At 39.6% G+C, this 18901-nt stretch overlaps 1 protein-coding gene across 4 annotated transcripts in view; it reads left to right on the top strand.

The window, feature by feature from the left end:
* MTRF1 (mitochondrial translation release factor 1) overlaps positions 1 to 16503 on the top strand; it is a 50101-nt gene extending 33598 nt beyond the window's left edge. For 3 of the 4 annotated variants that reach the window (XM_013059857.2, XM_013059856.2, XM_004759288.3), the window contains exons 8-10: positions 6326 to 6462; positions 9533 to 9631; positions 14653 to 16503. In XM_013059857.2, coding sequence (XP_012915311.1) covers positions 6326 to 6462; positions 9533 to 9631; positions 14653 to 14763 — 347 coding nt within the window. In that variant the 3' untranslated portion in view covers positions 14764 to 16503. Of the gene's footprint in view, positions 1 to 6325; positions 6463 to 9532; positions 9632 to 13536; positions 13666 to 14652 lie in introns of all 4 variants that reach the window. The other variant, XR_001180640.2, reaches the window with a different exon arrangement.
* Positions 16504 to 18901: the final 2398 nt, after the last annotated feature.

The raw sequence follows: 18901 nt of genomic DNA, 5'->3' as shown, positions 1-18901 counted from the left end.
GATATTGCTGCTAAAGCATTGCGTGCATGTAACCCTTGCCACTCTGTATTTTTGTATCCTGTGGATAAGTATCTAGTAGTGTAATTGCTGGCTGTTAGGGTAGTTCCATTTTTAACTTTTTTGAAGAACCTTGGTACTGTTTTCCAGAGTGGCTGCACCAGCTTGCATTCCCAGTGGTGTCTTCACATCCTGTATTATTAGCCATTGTTGTTTCCTGTGTTTAATTTTAGCCATTCTCACAAGTGTGAGGTGGTATCTAATGGTTTTTATTAGTATTTTCCTGATGCTGAGTGATGTGGAGCATCTTCTCATGTGTCTGTTGGCCATCTGGATGTCTTTGGAGAAATGTCTGTTCACGTCCTTTGCCCATTTCTTAACTGGATTATTTGTTTTTTGGGTGTTGAGTTTGATAAGTTCTTTATAGATTTTGGGTGCTAACCTTTTATCAGATATGTCATTTGCAAATATCCTCTCCCATTCCACAGGCTGCCTTTTAGTTCTGCTGACTGTTTCTTTTGCCATACAGAAGCTTTTTATCCTTGATGAAGTCCCAGTAGTTCATTTAAGCTTTTGTTTCCCTTGCCTTTGGAGATGTGTCTGTAAGAAGTTGCTGTGGCTCAGTCCGTTGTGCCACTGCCTTTGGCTCAGGTCATGAACCAAGGGGCCTGGGATTGAGTCCTGCATTGGGCTCCTTCCTCAGTAGAGAGCCTGCTTCTCTCCGCTTCTGCCTGCCACTCTGCCTGCTTGTGTGCTCTCTTTCTCTCTCTCTCTCTGACAAATAAATAATCTTAAAAAAACAAAAAAAAGGTTGCTGTGGCTGAGGTCAAGGAGAATGCTGCCTATGTTCTTCTCTAGGATTTTGATGGTTTTCTGTCTCACATTGAGGTCTTTCATCCATTTTGAAGTTGTTTTTGTGTGTGGTGTAATAAAGTGGTCCAGTTTCATTCTTCTGCATGTTAGTATTCACAACACTGTTTTTGAAGAGATTGTCTTTTTTCCATTGGACGTTCTTTCCTGCTTTGTCGAAGATTAGTTGACCACAGAGTTGAGGGTCCATTTTTGGGTTACATATACTGTTCCACTGATCTTTATGTCAGATTTTGTGCCAGTACCATACTGTCTTCATGATGACAGCTTTGTAATATAGCTTGAAGTCTGGAATCATGATGCCTCCAGCTTTGCTTTTCTTTTTAGGATTGCTTTGGCTATTTAGGGTTTTTCTGGTTCCATACAAATTTTAAGATTGTTCTGGTTCTGTAAAAAATGTTGGTGTTATTTTGATAGAGATTGCATTGAATATGTGGGTTGCTTTGGGTAGCACAGACATTTTAACGATATTTGTTCTTCCAATTCATGAGCATGGAATGTTTTCCCATTTCTTTGTGTCCTTTTCAGTTACTTTCATAAGTGTTCTGTATTTTCAGAGTACAGATCTTTTACCTCTTTGGTTAGGTTTTGGGTGCAGTTGTGAATTTTTTTTATTTTTTTTGAAATCTTCCTTGATTTCTTTTTCTGATGCTTCATTATTGGTGTATAGAAATGAAGCAGACTCTGCATTGATTTTTATTGCTGTGACTTTGCTGAATTTTCCTGTATCAGTTCTAAATTTTTTGTAGTCTTTCAGGTTTTCTACGTAAAAGTATAACATTGTCTGCAAATAGTAAAAGTTTAACTTCTTTCTTGCTGTTTGGATACCTTTTATTTCTTTTTGTTGTCTGATTGTGGTGGCTAAGATTTCCAGTACTATGTTAAATAGTAATGGTGAGAGTGGACATCCTTGTCTTGTTTCTGACCATAGATGAAAACCTCTCAGTTTTTCCCCATTGAGGATGATACTAGCTGTGGGTCTTTCATATATGTTCCTTCTATACCTACTTTGTTGAGGGTTTTTTATCAAGAATGGATGCTGTATTTGTCACATACCTTTTTTCTGCATCTGTTGAAGGGATCATATGGTTCTTATCCTTTCTTTTATTAATGTGTATCACATTGATGATTTGTGGATATTTACCCACCCCTGCAGCCCAGGAATAAATCCCATTTGGTCATGGTGAATAAGCCTTTTAATGTACTGTTGGATTCAATTTGCTAGTATCTTGTTGAGAATTTTCATCCGTGTTCATCAGGGATATTGACCTGTAGTTGTCGTTTTTAGTGGGTACTCTGTCTGGTTTTGGGATTAAGGTAGTGCTGGTCTCATAAAATGAGTTTGAAAGTTTTCCTTCCATTTCTATTTTTTGGAACACTTTCAGAAGAATAGGTATTAATTCTTCTTTAAATGCCTAGTAGAAAGCCCCTGGGAAGCCATCTGTCCCTGGACTCCTGTTTGTTGGGAGATTTTTTTTTTTTTAAGATTTTTATTTGTTTGAGAGTGAGAGAGAGAGAGAAAAGAGAGAGAGCATGAGTGAGGAGAAGGGCAGAAGGAGAGGGAGAGGCAGGCTCCCCACTGAGCAGGGACACCCCTTCGGGCTCGATCCCAGGATGCTGGGATCACAGCTGAGCTGAAGGCAGACACTTGTACCCAGGCGCCCCTTGTTCTGATTACTGATTCAGTTTAGTTACTGGTTATAGATCTGTTCAAATTTCCTATTTCCTCTTATTTCAGTTTTGGTAGTTTGTATGTTCCTAGGAATTTGTCCATTTCTTCCAGATTGCCCAGTTCTTTGGCATATAATTTTTCATAATATTTCCTATAATTGTTTGTGTTTCTGTGATGTTCTTTGTGATCTCTTTCATTCAAGATTTTATTTGGGATCATTCTCTTTTCTTTTTGTTAAGTCTAAGTGGGGGCTTATCAATTTTATTAACTCTTCAAAGAACCAGTTTCCTTCATCTATTCTGCAGGTTTTTTTGTTTGTTTCTTTGTTTGCTTCAATATTGACTATTCTCTAATTTTATTATTTCCTTTCTTCTGTCGGCTTTAGGTTTTATTTGCTGTTCCTTTTGTAAGGTTAGGTTGTGTATTTGAGACTTCTCTTGCTTTTTGAAACAGGCCTGTATTGCAGTATATTTCCCTCTTAGAACCTCCCTTGCTGCATTTCAAAGGTTTTGGACTGTCATGTTTTCGTTTTCATTTTCATTTGCTTCCATGTATTTTTTTTTTAAAGATTTCATTTATTTATTTGACAGAGAGAGACACAGCGAGAGAGGGAACACAGTCAGGGGGAGTGGGAGAGGGAGAAGCAGGCTTCCTACTGAGCAGGGAGCCCAATGCAGTGCTCGACCCCAGGACCCTGGGATCATGACCTGAGCCGAAGGCAGACGCTCGATGACCAAGCCACCAAGGCACCCCTGCTTCCATGTATTTTTTAAAATACCTTCTTTAATTTCCTAGTTAATCCATTCATTCTTTAGTAGGATGTTCTTTAACCTACATGTATTTGTGGTCGGTCCAAATTTTTTCTTGTGGTTGACTTCAAGTTTCATAACATTGTGGTCAGAAACGATGCATGGTATGATCTCAATCTTCTTGTACTGATTGAGGCCTGATTTATGACCCAGTGTGTGATCTGTCTTGGAGAATGTTCCATATGCACTCAAAAAGAATGTGTATTCTGCTGCTTTAGGATGGAATGTTCTGAATGTATCTGTTAAGTCCATCTGGTCCAGTGTGTCATTTGAATCATTCAAAGCCCTTGTTTCCTTGTTGATCTTCTGCTTAGATGATCTATCCATTCCTGTGAGTGGGGTGTTAAAATGTCTCTTACTATTACTTATTATTATCAATGAGTTTCTTTATGTTTGTTATTCACTGATTTATATTTGGGTACTCCCAAGTGGGGGGCATAAACATTTATAGTTGTTAGATCTTCTTGTTGGATAGACATCTTTGTTGATACAGTGCCTTACTTCAACTTTTGTTACAGTCTTTGGTTTAAACTTTAGTTTGTACTCTGGCTTCCTTTTGATGTCCATTAACATGGTAGATAGTTCTCTATCCCCTCACTTTCAATGTGCGGGTGTCTTTAGATCTAAAATGAGTTTCTTCTCCCTCTCACTCATTCTCTCTCTCAAATAAGTAAATAAAATCATTTAAAAAGGGGGGGGGCACCTGGGTGGCTCAGTTGGTTAAGCATCTGCCTTCAGTTCAGGTCATTATCCCAGGGTCTTAGGATCACGTCCACACCAGGCTCAGCCGGGGAGTCTGCTTCTCCCTCTGCCCCTCCTCCCTGCTTGTGGTCTCTCACTCACTAACTGTCTCTCTTTTTTAAATAGATAAATAAAATCTTTAAAAAATATATAAATAAATTAAATGATTCTCTTACAGGTAGCATATGGATGGGTCTTATTTTTTTATTCATATCTATTACTCCTGTTAAATAAATAAATCTTTTTTTATAAAAAGGTAGATCCTGTTTTCCCTAAAGCTGAAGCTTTGCAGCACTATGTGATGAGTAGACTTGGTGCCTGTAAGGGGTCCATGTTGGTCTTCTGGAGTGGGACCTGCTGTGCTGATTCTCAGTCCAACTTGCCCTAGTGGAGATGCACTGGCAGGGCCGTGAGGCGGTGGGGGAGCGTGGTGTAAGCTGCTTTAGTCGCCACTGGGTGGCACTGTGTTGCTCACTGAAGTGAGTCAGCGCTAATGGGCAGGAGAGAAAATCACTGTGCCAGGCTCTCTCTCCTGGAGCAGGGAGTTCGCACCAGCACTCTTGAGGAAGTGCTCATGAGCACATGATGAGCAAACTATCACCCCTCTTGTGTCCCCCGCTTCTGTCAGATCCCTGCCTTCACCCTATTTGTGTCTAAGCTGTCTGCATACTGGGCAGCACAGTACTCCTGTGTTTTATCTCAGGCACACGGCTCTGTTTCAGAACTCCAAATTTTAGGGATCCACATGGCACAGACCCACGCTGATCCTCTTGGGGAAGGTCTCACCTCGCTGGCTGGTGCTGGTTTGTCCCAGAAAAGTAGTCACACACCGCACGGTGGTTTATGGTAAAGTGCAGCTAAAAGCCAGCACCAAGGCTTGTTGCCCTCAGCCGGTGTCTCTGTTTCTATTAGGGAACATGGACACACATCGCTGACAGTTCTTCTTCTGTCTCCAGAAAGGCTCTGCCACCATTCCCAGATGCAATCCAAAAAGAGGAGTTCTTTCTACCCACGTGACCCAGCGGATGCTCAGACCACTCTGCCCACTCCCAGGTCTCCACCCTCCTTTCCTACCAGAGCAGCACTAAACCCCCCCAGGCAGAGCCCCATCCATGGCACAGTCTTCTAAAACTTCAGACTTGGCGCTCTGCTGATTATAAAAACTAGCAATAGTCATCCCCTCTCCTTTTCCCAATCACTGATTTTGGGCAATAGTATTTTTTGTGCAGTCCCCTGCCTGCTGCTTCTCTCGCTCTCTCTTCTCACTCCTCTCCCCATGATCAGGACTCCCCCCTCCCCTCTGTAGCACCCCCAGCTTTTCTCTCTCCCAAATCAACTCTCCACAGCCCTTACCTTCTGTGAAGTGGCTGTTTTTCTACCTGTAGATGTGCATTTTGTGCTCTCAGTCCTCAGATCAATTTCTTGGGCACTCAGAATGATCGGATATTTTTCTAGCCGTGTTCGAGGGATGAGGCAAGCTCAGGGTCCCCCAATCCTCCACCATTTTAACTCCTAAATATATGCATTTATAAATATCTATACACACACACCCCCCATATCTTCTTTATCCATTCATCTAGTTTTTAAAAGATTTTATTTATTTGAGATAGAACAGAGAGAGAGTGAGAGAAAGTGAGGCAGGCTCCCCTCTGTGTGGGGCGCCCTGTGCGCCTGGGATCATGCCCTGAGCCATTTCACCGACTGAGCCACCACGCACCCCTATCCATTCATCTGTTGACAGACGCTTGGGTTTTAGAAAGTCATCTTTAAAACATCAGCTCTGTGCGAATTTGTGGTTAAGGAACAAAGCTGAGTTCTCCTTGACTAAAACAGAGAATGGAGCAGCTCTGTGTGGGGGTGAGACTCTGTGTTGGGCTGTCTGTCCGAATGAGCTGAGAGGGAGAGGCAGAGCTGTGGAAATGAAAGTATGTGTAACCATCTGTAGATGCAGCTGCTTCCTGTCTTCTCATCTGAAATATCTCCTTCAGATCTCAGAATCGAAATAGCCATCTACTGCTTTTATCAGCATGGCTCAGGTATAGTTTCTAAAGTATGCTAAGTCTGAGTTGTTTTTAATCCTTTGTGATCTTTTTCTGATTAGCCTTTCCCCCTTTAAAATGTTCCTGAGGCCTATCTTTTTTTCCCCAGTTTTATTGAGATATCATTGACATCTCAGTTCTGTCTTAATCTGGCTTCTAGAAGCTTCAGTTTACCTCTGATCCTTGTTCTTTTTCAGGGCTTGTAGTAGAATGCCAACAAGAACGATCACAGATTAAAAATAAAGAAATAGCTTTGCGTGTGTTGAGAGCTAGACTCTACCAGCAGATTATTGAGAAAGACAAGTGTCAGCAACAAAGTACTAGAAAACTGCAGGTAAGGCTTACACAGTGTGGTACCTCTGTGGGACACCTGGTTGGTTCAGTGAGAAGAGCATGTGACTCTTGATTCCAGGATTGGGAATTCGAGTCCCATGTTGGGTGTAGAGATTTCTTAAAATAAAAATAATAATACCTCTGCACAAAAGCCATCATTTTCTGTAGAAAATGTAGCATTTGTTCTTGATCAAATGGGACTATCTTATAGCATAGAGAAACACACTTATTTGTAAATAACCAGTAATTTCATGCAGGTAGACTGATTATAGCTAAATTTGGATGTGCCAGTTTGCAAATGAATCAATGAGATATGCATAAACTCAGGATTATCTCCCAGCTTTTCCCTTCAATGTTTATCATGCCTGTTTTGAGAGGAGGTTAGGTTAAAAGATAAAATAATTCCCTGGAAATTAAGGGACTTTGAGATTTTTTTATTTAAAAACCTATCCTCTTTTATTAAAACCCTATGGGATCAAAAGTAAGTGGCACTGTAAAAAACTGGTAATCATGATCGTTACTGATAGGATGTGGGGACAGGAGTAGAAGAGAGATTTATGTCCGCTATATACTTTTATACTTTCTGAATTTTGTACTTCATAAATGTGTAGTATTATTTATTCAAATATGTAGGTACATGTTAAGCAAAATGAATAAATGTCACTGTTTTAAGTAAACAGATTATAGGATTTTAAATCCTAAAAAATGTAAAGTTGGTCTTTGAGAAAGGTTGGAAGAGAAAGTGGAATATCTGCTTTTGTGTTGTTCGCTGGTGGGTATGCTACACAAAATTTGCAAGACTTTGTGGCCTTTCAGGACAATGAATTATATAAACTTAACCATTAATTATTCTTTTAGGCAAGATGTCCTGCTCTCACACTTTTGCCCTTCAGGCTCTCCTTACCCACTTTCTAACTTCCAAGTAGCAAAAGTGATGGGATTAGTGGACTATTAATCCTCTTGTAATCCTAGATTGTTGTCCTGCATCAGTATATACATTTGCAGAGAGGAATGCCCATTAACAAACCATTGCTTCTTAGCACATAAGTGGTAACATAAACACTAAGAATTCCCCATCAGTGACATTTGAATTAATAAAAGACATTGGGATTCACTTGCTATTTGGCATTTTAGTACCAGATGTTTCACACAGTAATTTTAAAAATAAGTAATTCAGGATTGGCCTGGTGTAAGTTGTGTGTGTTTCTGTGTCCTCTTCAGAAATTTCTGGTTTCAAGCACCAGAAAAGACCTCCATGTCTCCCAATTATCTTATCCATCTGTGTGAAACTTTTTAGTAGGTATTCCTAATGCTTAGAGAAGTTTTTGCTTCAACTAATATATATAGTAGCTTTTATAAGGAAGGCATTATGTCAGGTTCTCAACCCTGGTTCCATTTATCTCCTGAAGAGCTTTGATATCCCCTAGGCCCCAGTGCCCAAGAGTCTGACATAATTGATTTGGGTGGGAGCCTGGGCATTAATACCGTACTTTGGGGTAGTAGTTTCTATACCTGGCTGGTTGCAGAATGGATGGCCTGAAGAATGTTCTAAAAATCCATAATCCCTGCTTTGTTATATCTGAGATTAGACTTTAAAGTCTTTAATTTTAAAAAATTCTCCTGATGGTCAGCCATATTTAATTTAGTGTCATATCATTTGCCTGAGGAGCAAAGAAAGTTAAGTTACAGAAATGTCTTTTTTTAGTCTTAAGAAGTGAAAGTGAGGGACGCCTCACTGTTGGTTAAGCATCTGCCTTTGGCTTAGGTCAGGATCCTAGGGTACCGGGATAGAGTCCCACATCAGGCTCCTTGCTCAGTGGGGAACCTGCTTTTCTCCCTCTCCTGCTCCCCTTGCTGTGTGCATGCTCTCTCTCTCTCTCTCTGACAAATTAATAAATCTTTTTTTTTCTTTTATGTGAAAGTGAGTGAGAGAAGGTGTGCTGGTGATGTAGTAGAGATGAGATTGAAATACAAATAACCATAGCCTAAGGCAGACTGTAGTGTGCTCTGAAGAAAATCAAGTGTAAGGGGTTTCAAAGGAGCACATTAATCTATCTCGGGTGTTGCTAGCTGGAAAGGGGGATGATAGAGTGTGTGGGAAGGACATCCCTTGAGATGATATTTTAGCTGAGTAAACAGGCATGCCCATAATTTTGATATGGTATAGTAAGTGGCATGATAGTGGTTCACATAATTTTCAGAAATAATGTTGGGAAAAGTTGGCTACATTGTGAAGTGCCTTGAATGCTGAGTTGAATTGTCTCTGCTTAGTAGACAGGAAGAAATGAAAGAAGAAAACTAATCAGAAAGCTGTTTTAGGCAGACTAAGCAGGGCAGTACTTGTAAGCAGAGACTTAGAAGATTCATCAGGTGATTTTTACAGGAAGGAAGGTGAAAAATCATGAGTCCTTGAATGATAGAAATGAAAAGGGCAGATTATAACAGGAGACTCTTAAAATCAGCGGGAATGGGCAGGTAGAGAATATGATGAATTGAAAATGGTTTCTCCCCCAAGCGTCTGTGTCAAAGCTTGGCATGTAGTAAGTGCCTGTGAAATGTTACGTAAGTTGAGGGATGTCAGAGTTTCCCACTGGGAACCAAGGACATGTGGTGGTGCCATTTATAGAAGCCAGGAGGAAGAACTGATTGGGGTGCAAAGATAATTTCGTTTTAAATATTTGGAGTTTAAAGTACTGAAGAAATACTCATTCTTATTCCATAACCTTACAAAGCTGTAGTCTTTAAGTTCTACCCATTCTTGTTCCTTGTCACTTTGTATAGATGACCTAAAAAAACAAACTGGGTGGCTCAGTCAGTTAAGGGTCTGCCTTCGACTCAGGTCGAAGGGTCCTGGGATCGAGCCCTGCATCAGCTCCCTGCTTAGCAAGATGTCTGTTTCTCCTTCTGTCTCTCTCCCCACCCAGGGCACTCTCACTGTCTCTAATAAAAAATAAAATCTTAAAAAAAAACTGAAGCTGTTATAATAGAAAAGGCATTTATAAGTATGTTTCTCATTGTAATAAAGGCAATTATAAAGTTAAAACATGAATTACTTTTTTGTTGTGGCACAGGTGGGAACAAGAGCCCAGTCAGAGAGAATTCGGACATATAATTTCACCCAGGATAGAGTAACTGACCACAGAATAGCATACGAAGTTCGTGATATTAAGGTAATACAACTTAATATATTTTATGTACCTTTGCTTTTCAAAGAATGTGTACTCATATTTTAGAGAGTTCTATCTAAAATATTATCAAGTAACTTAAAATCATGAAGCCAGTTTAAGGTTGTATCCCCAAGTAGGCAAACATTCATATTAGTTTCTTGGTCAGAAATGGGGTCTTAGTGTCAGTTTGAAACAGGTCTCTTTGAACTCCAGATTCTTTGCTGTGCAATCACAGTGTATTAAGGTATATTCAGTATGCATATATTCATTGTATCAGATTCCTATTGCTGTGTTACAAATTACCACAAAGTTTTTGGCTTAAAGTAATATTTCTTATCTTATGGTTAGCAGGCAGAGCAGAGTTCTCTGCCCTCGGGCCCTAAAGACCACTAGCAGGTTGCTTGCTAAGTGGCCCCTCCGTACGCTTTCTCCCACTTTGAACCTCTTGCAGGAATGGCATAAGCCTTTTTAAGGGCTCCCTTGTTTAGGTCAGGCCCACGCTGGTAATATGTTGAATGACTCAACATCAACTGATTAATATCCCTTGAGTGATATTCCATCATATTCACAGCTTCTGCTTCCATGTAAGGGAGGGAATTCTGCAAGGTGTGTACACCAGGGGGCATCTTAGAGTTCTGCCTAGCACGATGAATTGTTCATGAGTTTCAGGAGTTATGATTATGCTGTTGGGGAAAGACCCTGTTAACATGGTTTGAACATTAACCTAACTAAATCCCATTTAGCCAGACCATTGGCATTAATACATTAATGATGAAGTACAGGAAAATTCCCCTTTTGTTTCCCCTGAAGGGGAAAATGAACTGGTTCTCATAAAGGACTATGTACAAAAGGCAAGAGGTAGAAGGTTCTGATATTTTTTTTTCCTTGATGTCATGTGATACCTAGGGCTTCTTTCAGTTGATTCTGTCCCATTCTATACTCAAAAGTAAAGTCCTAATTTGATAAGAGCAATGTCTGTGTTTTTAAAATGTTTAGAAATTTCTGTGTATCTTACACCACTTCCTCTGTCTTTTTAGCAATTTAAGACTGTCTCAAATAGGAAAATAATAGCCTTGTCAAAAAGGAGAAAATATTTGTTAACTTCCCTTTCCTCAGGAAACACACAGTAATAACCAAACATGTTTGGCCATATTGTTCAGATTACACCATATTCTTTCAGTTGTTTTTTCTGGTAGTGGTGATGGTTTTCCCTGAGACGACTGCATTCTTATGACCGGTAATATTTTTTAGACTAGCCCTTAGGTCCTGAGTTAATATTCAGTCTTGAAACAGTGGCAGGTTAAGTGGCTTTTCTAGTTATAAAATATCTGACTTTGGCGTGCATGCTAACATATTATTACTAACTAAACTAACATGCCAGATTTAGAAATAATTAGGGAAATTATATTTGTGTGCTCTCATAATGACTAAGCAGCCCATTGAAAGGGGGAAAAAATCCCCTATTAGTGAAATGGAAAAGTTTGGTAATGTCATAAAAAAAAATGTAGTAAAACATTAAAATCTGTATGAAGGACAATAAAGAGACTCGTTGGAGTGAATAACTTTGGAACAGAATAGTTATAGATGAGGCAGGAAAAGGGATAAGGGCCTTAACCCCAGAGGCAACAGCCACAGGTCAGAGTGGAAGGAGTGGACAGGAAAGAAAGTGGATGTCTGTGGGACTCCGCTCAGCTCAGCTGAGGTCTTAGAGCCTGAGGTCTCCCTACTCCATTTACATAGTTCGTGATGAAGCTGCTCTGCTCTTACAGGATCATGATCCTGACTCAAGACAATAATTGGTTTGTTTGGGGAGGAAATCTGAAAGAGCCCCCACCAATGAGTTAGTTCCTTCCGAGCATTTTTAAACCGGAGACAAAGAGAGCCATTCTCGGCTGAAACTGAAATATGTAAAACGGATAAGAGGTTAGAAGCCACATTTCCAAGCCATGAGGAGAAGGCAGTGTTCAGGGGGAGATGAAGCTGATATTGAAAGGATCAAAAATAGAACTGAATGGAAAGAATCTTGTTGATATCAGTCCTCACATTCATTTATTCCTGTGGCCAGCTTCATTCCCAGGGCGGTGGCAGTAGCCTTTCCATTTCTATCCTTGGGTTCTATGAGATCACCTCATATTCTTAGTGTGGGTTCTGTTGTAGGTAATTTTATTTTTATTTTTACTCATCTAGATCGTAAGTGCAGACTACCCTGTAATCTGTTGTTTTATGTTTTTAGTCTGTTTTTTAAGTCTTTGTGCAGATTCCATAACATCAGCCTATCTGCCCTCTATCTCTCCCTGAACTGAAAATCTCCCCTTGCCCTTTATGCTTGCACATTGTCTCTGTGCCTTACTTCGTCCTCATTCTTTTGACTGAAATGCTCTGCTTGTCTCTATTTGGAGAAAAAAAAACCTATTCTGTTTTTAAGATCTAATGCAAACTTGTTCTTCCTTCCTAAACTCTTTCCTGATGCTACCTTCTTAAAATTAACCTTGCAGCCCTCACTTGCTTCTTCTTTTTTTTTTTTTTTTTAAGATTTTGTAATTTATTTGACAGAGAGGTCACAAGTAGGCAGAGAGGCAGGCAGAGAGAGAGGGGGGAAACAGGTTCCCCGCTGAGCAGAGAGCCCGATGCAGGCCTCCATCCCAGGACCCTGAAATCATGACCCGAGCTGAAGGCAGAGGCTTAACCCACTGAGCCACCCAGGCTTCCACTTGCTTCTTTTTTAATTTCTTGTGCTGGTTGTGGTGCCTAGCTCTGTCACTAGAAAATGAGCTTCCCCAAGTCCTTCATCTTTGGTCTTTGTATCTCTGGCACTCTGATTATTCCAATCAAACTCTAAATGTGGTTTGATTGTCAGTTAAGAGTGATAATCCTTTTAACATAATTTCCAAATGATGAAATCACCTTGGCAACACCATGATAATTTGAGCTCTGGGCATACTGATTTTATAAGCAGTTCCCCATATTATGCTCAAAATGGTATAAATTTTAATTTTAAAACTTCATCATAGGGCTTTTGCTTTACTTTTAAAGTTTAGTTGAGGTTTTAATATATGCTGGTGTTTTGTAGGATACAAAGATAGTAAGGCATCTTTTCCCCTACAGTTGAACTTGAAAGCTGAATGTATATTCTTAACCTAAAATTCAACTGTAAGAGGGTGCCTCAGTGGCTCAGCCCATTAAGTGTCTACCTTCTGCTCCAGTCATGGTCCCAAGGTTTTGGGATTGAGCCCCGAGTCAAGCTTTTTGCTCAGCGGGAGTGTGCTTCTCCTTCTCCCTCTGCTGCTCCCCCTGCTTCTGTGCTCTGTTTCTTTCTCTCTCTGGCAAATAAATAAATAAAATCTTTCAAAAAATAAAATAAAATTCAACCTTAAGACCGTTCAAGAAAGACCATATATATGTTTAGTTCACACGAGGGCACCTGGGTGTTGCAGTCGGTTGTGCTCCTGGCTCTTGGTTTCCGTTTGGATTGGGATCCTAGGGTCCTGGGATGGAGCCTTGCATCAGGCTCCACACTGAGTAGAGTCTGCTCAAGACTCTTTCTCCCTCTCACTCTGCCCCTCCTCCTTGCTTTCTCTCTAAAATAAAATCTTTAAAAAAAAAAAAAAAGTTCATGCCTATATCAAAATTTTAAATGTTCTGTGTTCAAGATGCTGACATGGAAATATTTCCATTAAGCCAATGTCTAGATTTTGAACATTTCTAAAATATGAGACTGTGCTAATTCACTGTTCCCAACAACTGTTACTCAGAACTTCCATGACACAGGAAAGGTACTCAATGTTATTTTAGTGACTTGCAGAGAAGAACTGTAGGGAAGACTGAGGGGAAGTCTAACAACACTTTTCACCCAATGGACTTATTTGGGGTAAACATAAGAGTTTTATTTTTCTGAACTTTCTATTTAGAAAATTTCAAGTATATATGTCTAAAGACTGGTTCAGTATACACCCTATGCGTAGATGCAGCCGCTGTGAACATTTGCCTTCTCTTCCTCTTCTATGTCCTGTGCTGTTGGTGAACCATTTGGGAGCAAGGTATACACTCAAAATGCTTGTCCCCTAAATATTTTGGCATGTGTCTTCTTTTGGTCACACAGGGCTTCTAGATTTTAAAACTGCCATATTTCCAATTTAAGAAGAAACACAACTAGTATAACCCACTTAGAGATTAAATAAAATCTAAATTTGAAGGTTGAGATGAGAAGTGTAACAGGAATGGTCCCAGGAATGGTGAGCAGAGATTAGCAGGGCTCAGGTGTGCGGGTTCAAGTGGCAGCAAGGTGCCTGGGGCTTTGAGTGAGGCATTGCAGGTTTTTTGCCCTTGGGAAATAATGTTTGAATGACAAGGGTGAAATTTTCAGGACAAAAGTGAAAAAGCCTTATCTTTTCTAGGGAACAAAAGGAGAAGGGATTCAGCAAACATATCATCCCAAAGATGGTTTGAGATCCTAGAACCCTGTTGTCAGGAACATCAAGCAAAGGAATTTTAAAGAGAGATTCAGATCTTTGTTTTGTTGTCTCCAGAGTTGTTGAAAAAATCCAACTCCCAGAAGATTGATTTTTAAACAAAATGATAATGTAAACAAAGAAAGAGTAGAATTCTATTTACTCTTTTGGATTCACTTTTTATGAGAAGCCAGTATAACTGGGGATCCTCCCAAGTTAGCAAAGTTGCCCATTATGTTACAGAGCCATTTTAGTAATCCGTTGTTGCTATTAAATAGTGACTGTAGGCGCGCCTAGGTGGCTCAGTGGGTTAAGCCTCTGCCTTCGGCTCAGGTCATGATCTCATGGTCCTGGGATCGAGCCCCACATCAGGAACTCTGCTCGGCGGAGAGCCTGCTTCCCCCTTTCTCTCCCTGCCTGCCTCTGCCTACTTGTGAGCTCTCTGTCAGATAAATAAATAAAATCCTAAAAAAAAAAGTGACTGCAAAGAAACAAAAGTAAATACACATTTAATTCTTTGTTTTGTTTCTCCTTTATTTTCTAGTAATCAGGTTTTTATAATAACTCTTTTACCAGGAATTTTTATGTGGGGAGAAGTGTCTGGATCAGCTAATTCAGAGACTCCTTCATTCAGCAGATGAAGAAGCCATTATTGAATTTTTGGACAAAAACCTTAAATCAAAATAAGTGCAGATTTATTATTTATTATTATATAAAGGAAATGGACCTATATCAAGAAGCAGCTGTTTATAAAGTACAGCTAAAATTACAAGGACGTACAAATATATTTTTTAATGAGTAAGTCACATTTCTTGACTGAAGAGCTTATGAAGTACCGTCCAACTCCTCAAGCAGAAAACAAGGATGCACTGTTTAAAAGAGAAAGGAAATTTTGAAAATTGATTATAAATTGATTGTAAACCGTATTTCAAGAAAAGTATTGTAAATCATATTAAAATTAGGTTTTTAACTACTTCTTTTAAACAAACAAATACAAAAATTGTGAAGAATGGGATTCAATAACAGCATCTCCAGGATATAAATTGTAGAGCTCTCGGAGAGTGGAACTAATTCTGTACTGTATAAACTACAAGCCAATATTTAAAGTGAACTCACTGCTTGGCTTTTCTTTCTCGTTTTTCTTTGGCTTAACTTCAGAGCATCTACAGATGGAGTATAACGTGAGTAATTCCCTGTGCCTCGTTCTGTGCAGTGATGTCCATAGAGCCCAGTCCTGACCTCACAGAGCTTCCAGTTGAGTGACAGAGCCAAAATAGAAGCCACCAACTTTAATACCAAGTGATGTGATGTATTTAGTACTTGTTCTCTGGAAGTTTCTTGAGTCAAAAAGAAAGAGGTTATTTTTCTGGACATTCTTCAGAAGAAAATTATGTGCCCCGGAAAGATTAGCTAAAATAGAGTTCTAAGGCCAGTGGAATTAGGAGATAAACATTGAAGTCATATTTTTCCCCCCAATTCTTTACTTTGAGAGTTTTCAAGCACCCAGAAGAAGTTTTTAAAATAATTTTTAAGAAACAGTGCAATGAACTGCTGGGTATTTACCCAGAGGATACAAAAATACAGATTCAAAAGGGTACATGCCCTCCAGTGTTTATAGTAACATTATCAACAATAGCCAAACTATGGAAAGAGTTCAAAGAATTGATAAAGAAGATGCGGTAATACTTACGATGGAATATCACTCAGCCATCAGCAAGGATGAAATCCTGCCATTTGCAGGGACGTGGATGGAGCTAGAGTGTGTTATGCTAAGCGAAGTAAATCAGAGAAAGACAAATACCATGTGATCTCACTCACATGTGGGATTTAAGAAACAAAACAGACGAACATATGGGAGCAGGGGATAAGGAGTGAGAAGAGAGAGGGAAACAAACCATAAGCGTCTCCTAACAAAAGAAAACCTTCTGAGGGTTGATGGAGGGAGGTGGGTGAAGGATGCGCATTAAGGAAGGCACTTCTGATGTGCACTGGGTGCTGAATGTAAGTGATGAATCACTGAATTCTTTTCCCGGAACCAGTATCACATGGTGTGTTAACTAACTAGAATTTAAATAAAAATTTGAAAAGGCAAAAGCAAAAAAAAGGAAATAGAGCCCCCCCCCAAAAAAAGAAGGAAGGAAATTGTTCAATGAACAGTATACATTCTAGAGTTCTACTATAACCATTTTGCTATAATTGTTTTTTGCTCTCTATGTACACACACACATACCTGTGGTGGTTATTGGACCATGTAAAAGTTAGTTGCAGACCTTGTAACACCACACCAAAATATTTCAGCATGTCCTAAGAATAAGGACATTGTCCTACGAAATAATAACTTTCATTATTATACTTAATTGTATAATAATAAATAATAATTATATAATATGATCTATCACATATTAAAATTTCTTCAGTTATCCCCAAAATGTCTTTTTAGCGTTTTTGCTTGTTAGTTTTGTACAATCCAGGATCTAGCCAAGAGTCACAGATTGTATCTGGTTGTATGTCTTCAGTGTTTGGATTAAACCCTCAACCTTTTTTCCACATGATGTTGACATTTTGAAGAGTCCCACAAAGTTGTTTTATAGAATGACCCACATTCAGTTTGTCTGACTGCTTCCTCAAGGTATTTATTCATCCATTCAACGTACTGAAAAGTAAAACTAAACCTAAAAATTAATTTCAGTTAACACATTTGTCAAGACTACTTCCTGGATAATGTGAAACTCACAGTGTATCGGATCAGGACGTTCCGCTCTCAGTAATGCTGAGTTTGGAAGCCGTCAAATCACTCCATTAAAATGGCACATGTTCTTTATAATAATTAGTAGGTAATCTGTGGGGTAACACTTTGGCATTATATCAACATTTGATTCCTAGCGGAGAAGCCGGGCAGCTTCTCAGATGACCGCAGTGATCTCATTCTTGGCATTCATGCACCTGTGTTAGCTGCTCCCCTTGAACAGGAGCTGGATTAGTGGACTGTCTTCTAATAGAATGTGATAGAAGGGGTAGGACTCTCACTTCCAATATCAGGTTATGAAAAGACTTGCCTCTGGCTCTGCCTCTCTTTCTGGCCACTCACACTGTTGCTGGGTAGACTGGGGAGACCCCCCAGGCCCTGAGACGTCCATCCAGCCTGTCTCCGAATTGTCAGAGGAGGCTCTTGGTCTCATCCCAAGAGAGAATTCAAAGACAGACCAGACACAACAGTTGAGCAGTGCAAGTAAGAAAGTTTATTAAAGTGAGAGTACACTCTCAAGATGTGAGAACAGGTGAGCTCAGAGGAAGCTGGTGGAATATTTGTTACTTGGGGAGGGGATTTAGGTGGGGGGGAGCAGGTTTTCATGCCTTTCTCCCTTACTTGGTCAGGGTTTCTGGCCTTTGTCTTGGGCCTGTCTGGTTTGATCCAGCTTCTTGTGGCTTTGTTTTGGAATGCTACCAGGTTTCTGATTTTTCCCCCCGCATCCCCTCCACCCCCACCAAGGCTAGCCTTGCCTCCCACTTTGCTGTCCTGCAGGCATCTTGTTAAAACTTAACTTCCTACTCTAACAACACTGGTGGAAGCTAGATGATGTGAGCAGCTCTGTGGAACAGCCCACATTGTGTGACTAAACTGGAACCCTTGTTCTGACGGTTCTCAAGGAACTAAGATCAGTCAACTAGCACAGGTGTGAGCTTGGAAGCAGATCATTCAACCCTAGTGGTGGCTTGACACGATGGCGGTTCTGGTCAACAGCTTAACTGTAATTGCACGAGAGAGCCCTTGAGCCAGAGGCGCATCACTAGCTGCTCTGGATACCTGACTCTAAGAAATTGAGTAAATTAATTATTTTTGCTGCAAATTTGAGGGTAATTTGTTACACCAAATTGTAATGAATGTACCCAGTGACCTTTCATCTCATTGATTTAACATCAATTAATGATTCTTGCTTTGCCCAAATCAGCTTGAGTTTAAAAAATGGCGATGTTCTTGTTCTTTCTACGTTAATAGGTGACATTATTTAAAGAAAGCTTTCCTTTGTTTTTCCTCTCACTTTCTCTAAGTGGAGAGATAATTTAATCCTATTTGGATCAATATCATTATTATTTCCCCAGGGGTAAGCATTGCCCTCTAAAGTAATCGATGTCTCTGGAGAATCTGATTTAATTTGAAAGAACATTCAATTAAATAGGGAGTTTTAGGGTAAACATTAGAAACTGATTTTTATTGTCAGGTGGTTTACGTCACAGAAACATCCTGGGGCACCTGGCTGGCTTAGTCAGAAGAACATGAGACTCTTGATCTAGGGGTCATGAGTTTCAGCCTCACATTGGGCATAGAGATGACTTAAAAAAAAAAAAAAACTTTAAAAAAATTATAAAAGAAACATTTATCCAAGGAAATGTAAATTAAAACATTGCATGAATCAAGGCAAAATGAAGATAGTCTAATTTGCTATATGATGTCAAATGTGAAATCACATGTCATTTAAAAAATTTTCAGAAAAAAATCACTAAATACTATAAGCCTCAAAGCATGATGTCTGCAAAAAAAAAATTCATTAATTTAAGGAAGTGAAAAATTCTAAGAGGGAAGCAAGAGAAAGAGGCATTAATTTGTTCTATTCATTCGATAATCGGTATTAATATTCTATACATGGCAAGGAAGGACTCTAAGAAGGCATGAAGACAAAAGGAAAAGTGCTTCCTCAACCAAAGGGAGGCTCCGCCTTTCCAGAAGGAAGTTCAGACCTTCGTATCACGACCAAGGTCTTTGTCCTTCCCTCATTCTCTAGCTCTGGCTTTTCCTTAAAGCACACACTTTTATGGAGGGGAAAAA

Source organism: Mustela putorius, unplaced genomic scaffold (assembly GCF_011764305.1).
Source record: "Mustela putorius furo isolate JIRA1106 unplaced genomic scaffold, ASM1176430v1.1 tig00000179_pilon_pilon_pilon, whole genome shotgun sequence".
In the NCBI taxonomy this organism is placed as follows: Eukaryota; Metazoa; Chordata; class Mammalia; order Carnivora; family Mustelidae; genus Mustela; species Mustela putorius.
The sequence above is the reverse complement of the archived record's forward strand: the minus strand, read 5'-3'. Positions and strand labels throughout refer to the sequence as shown.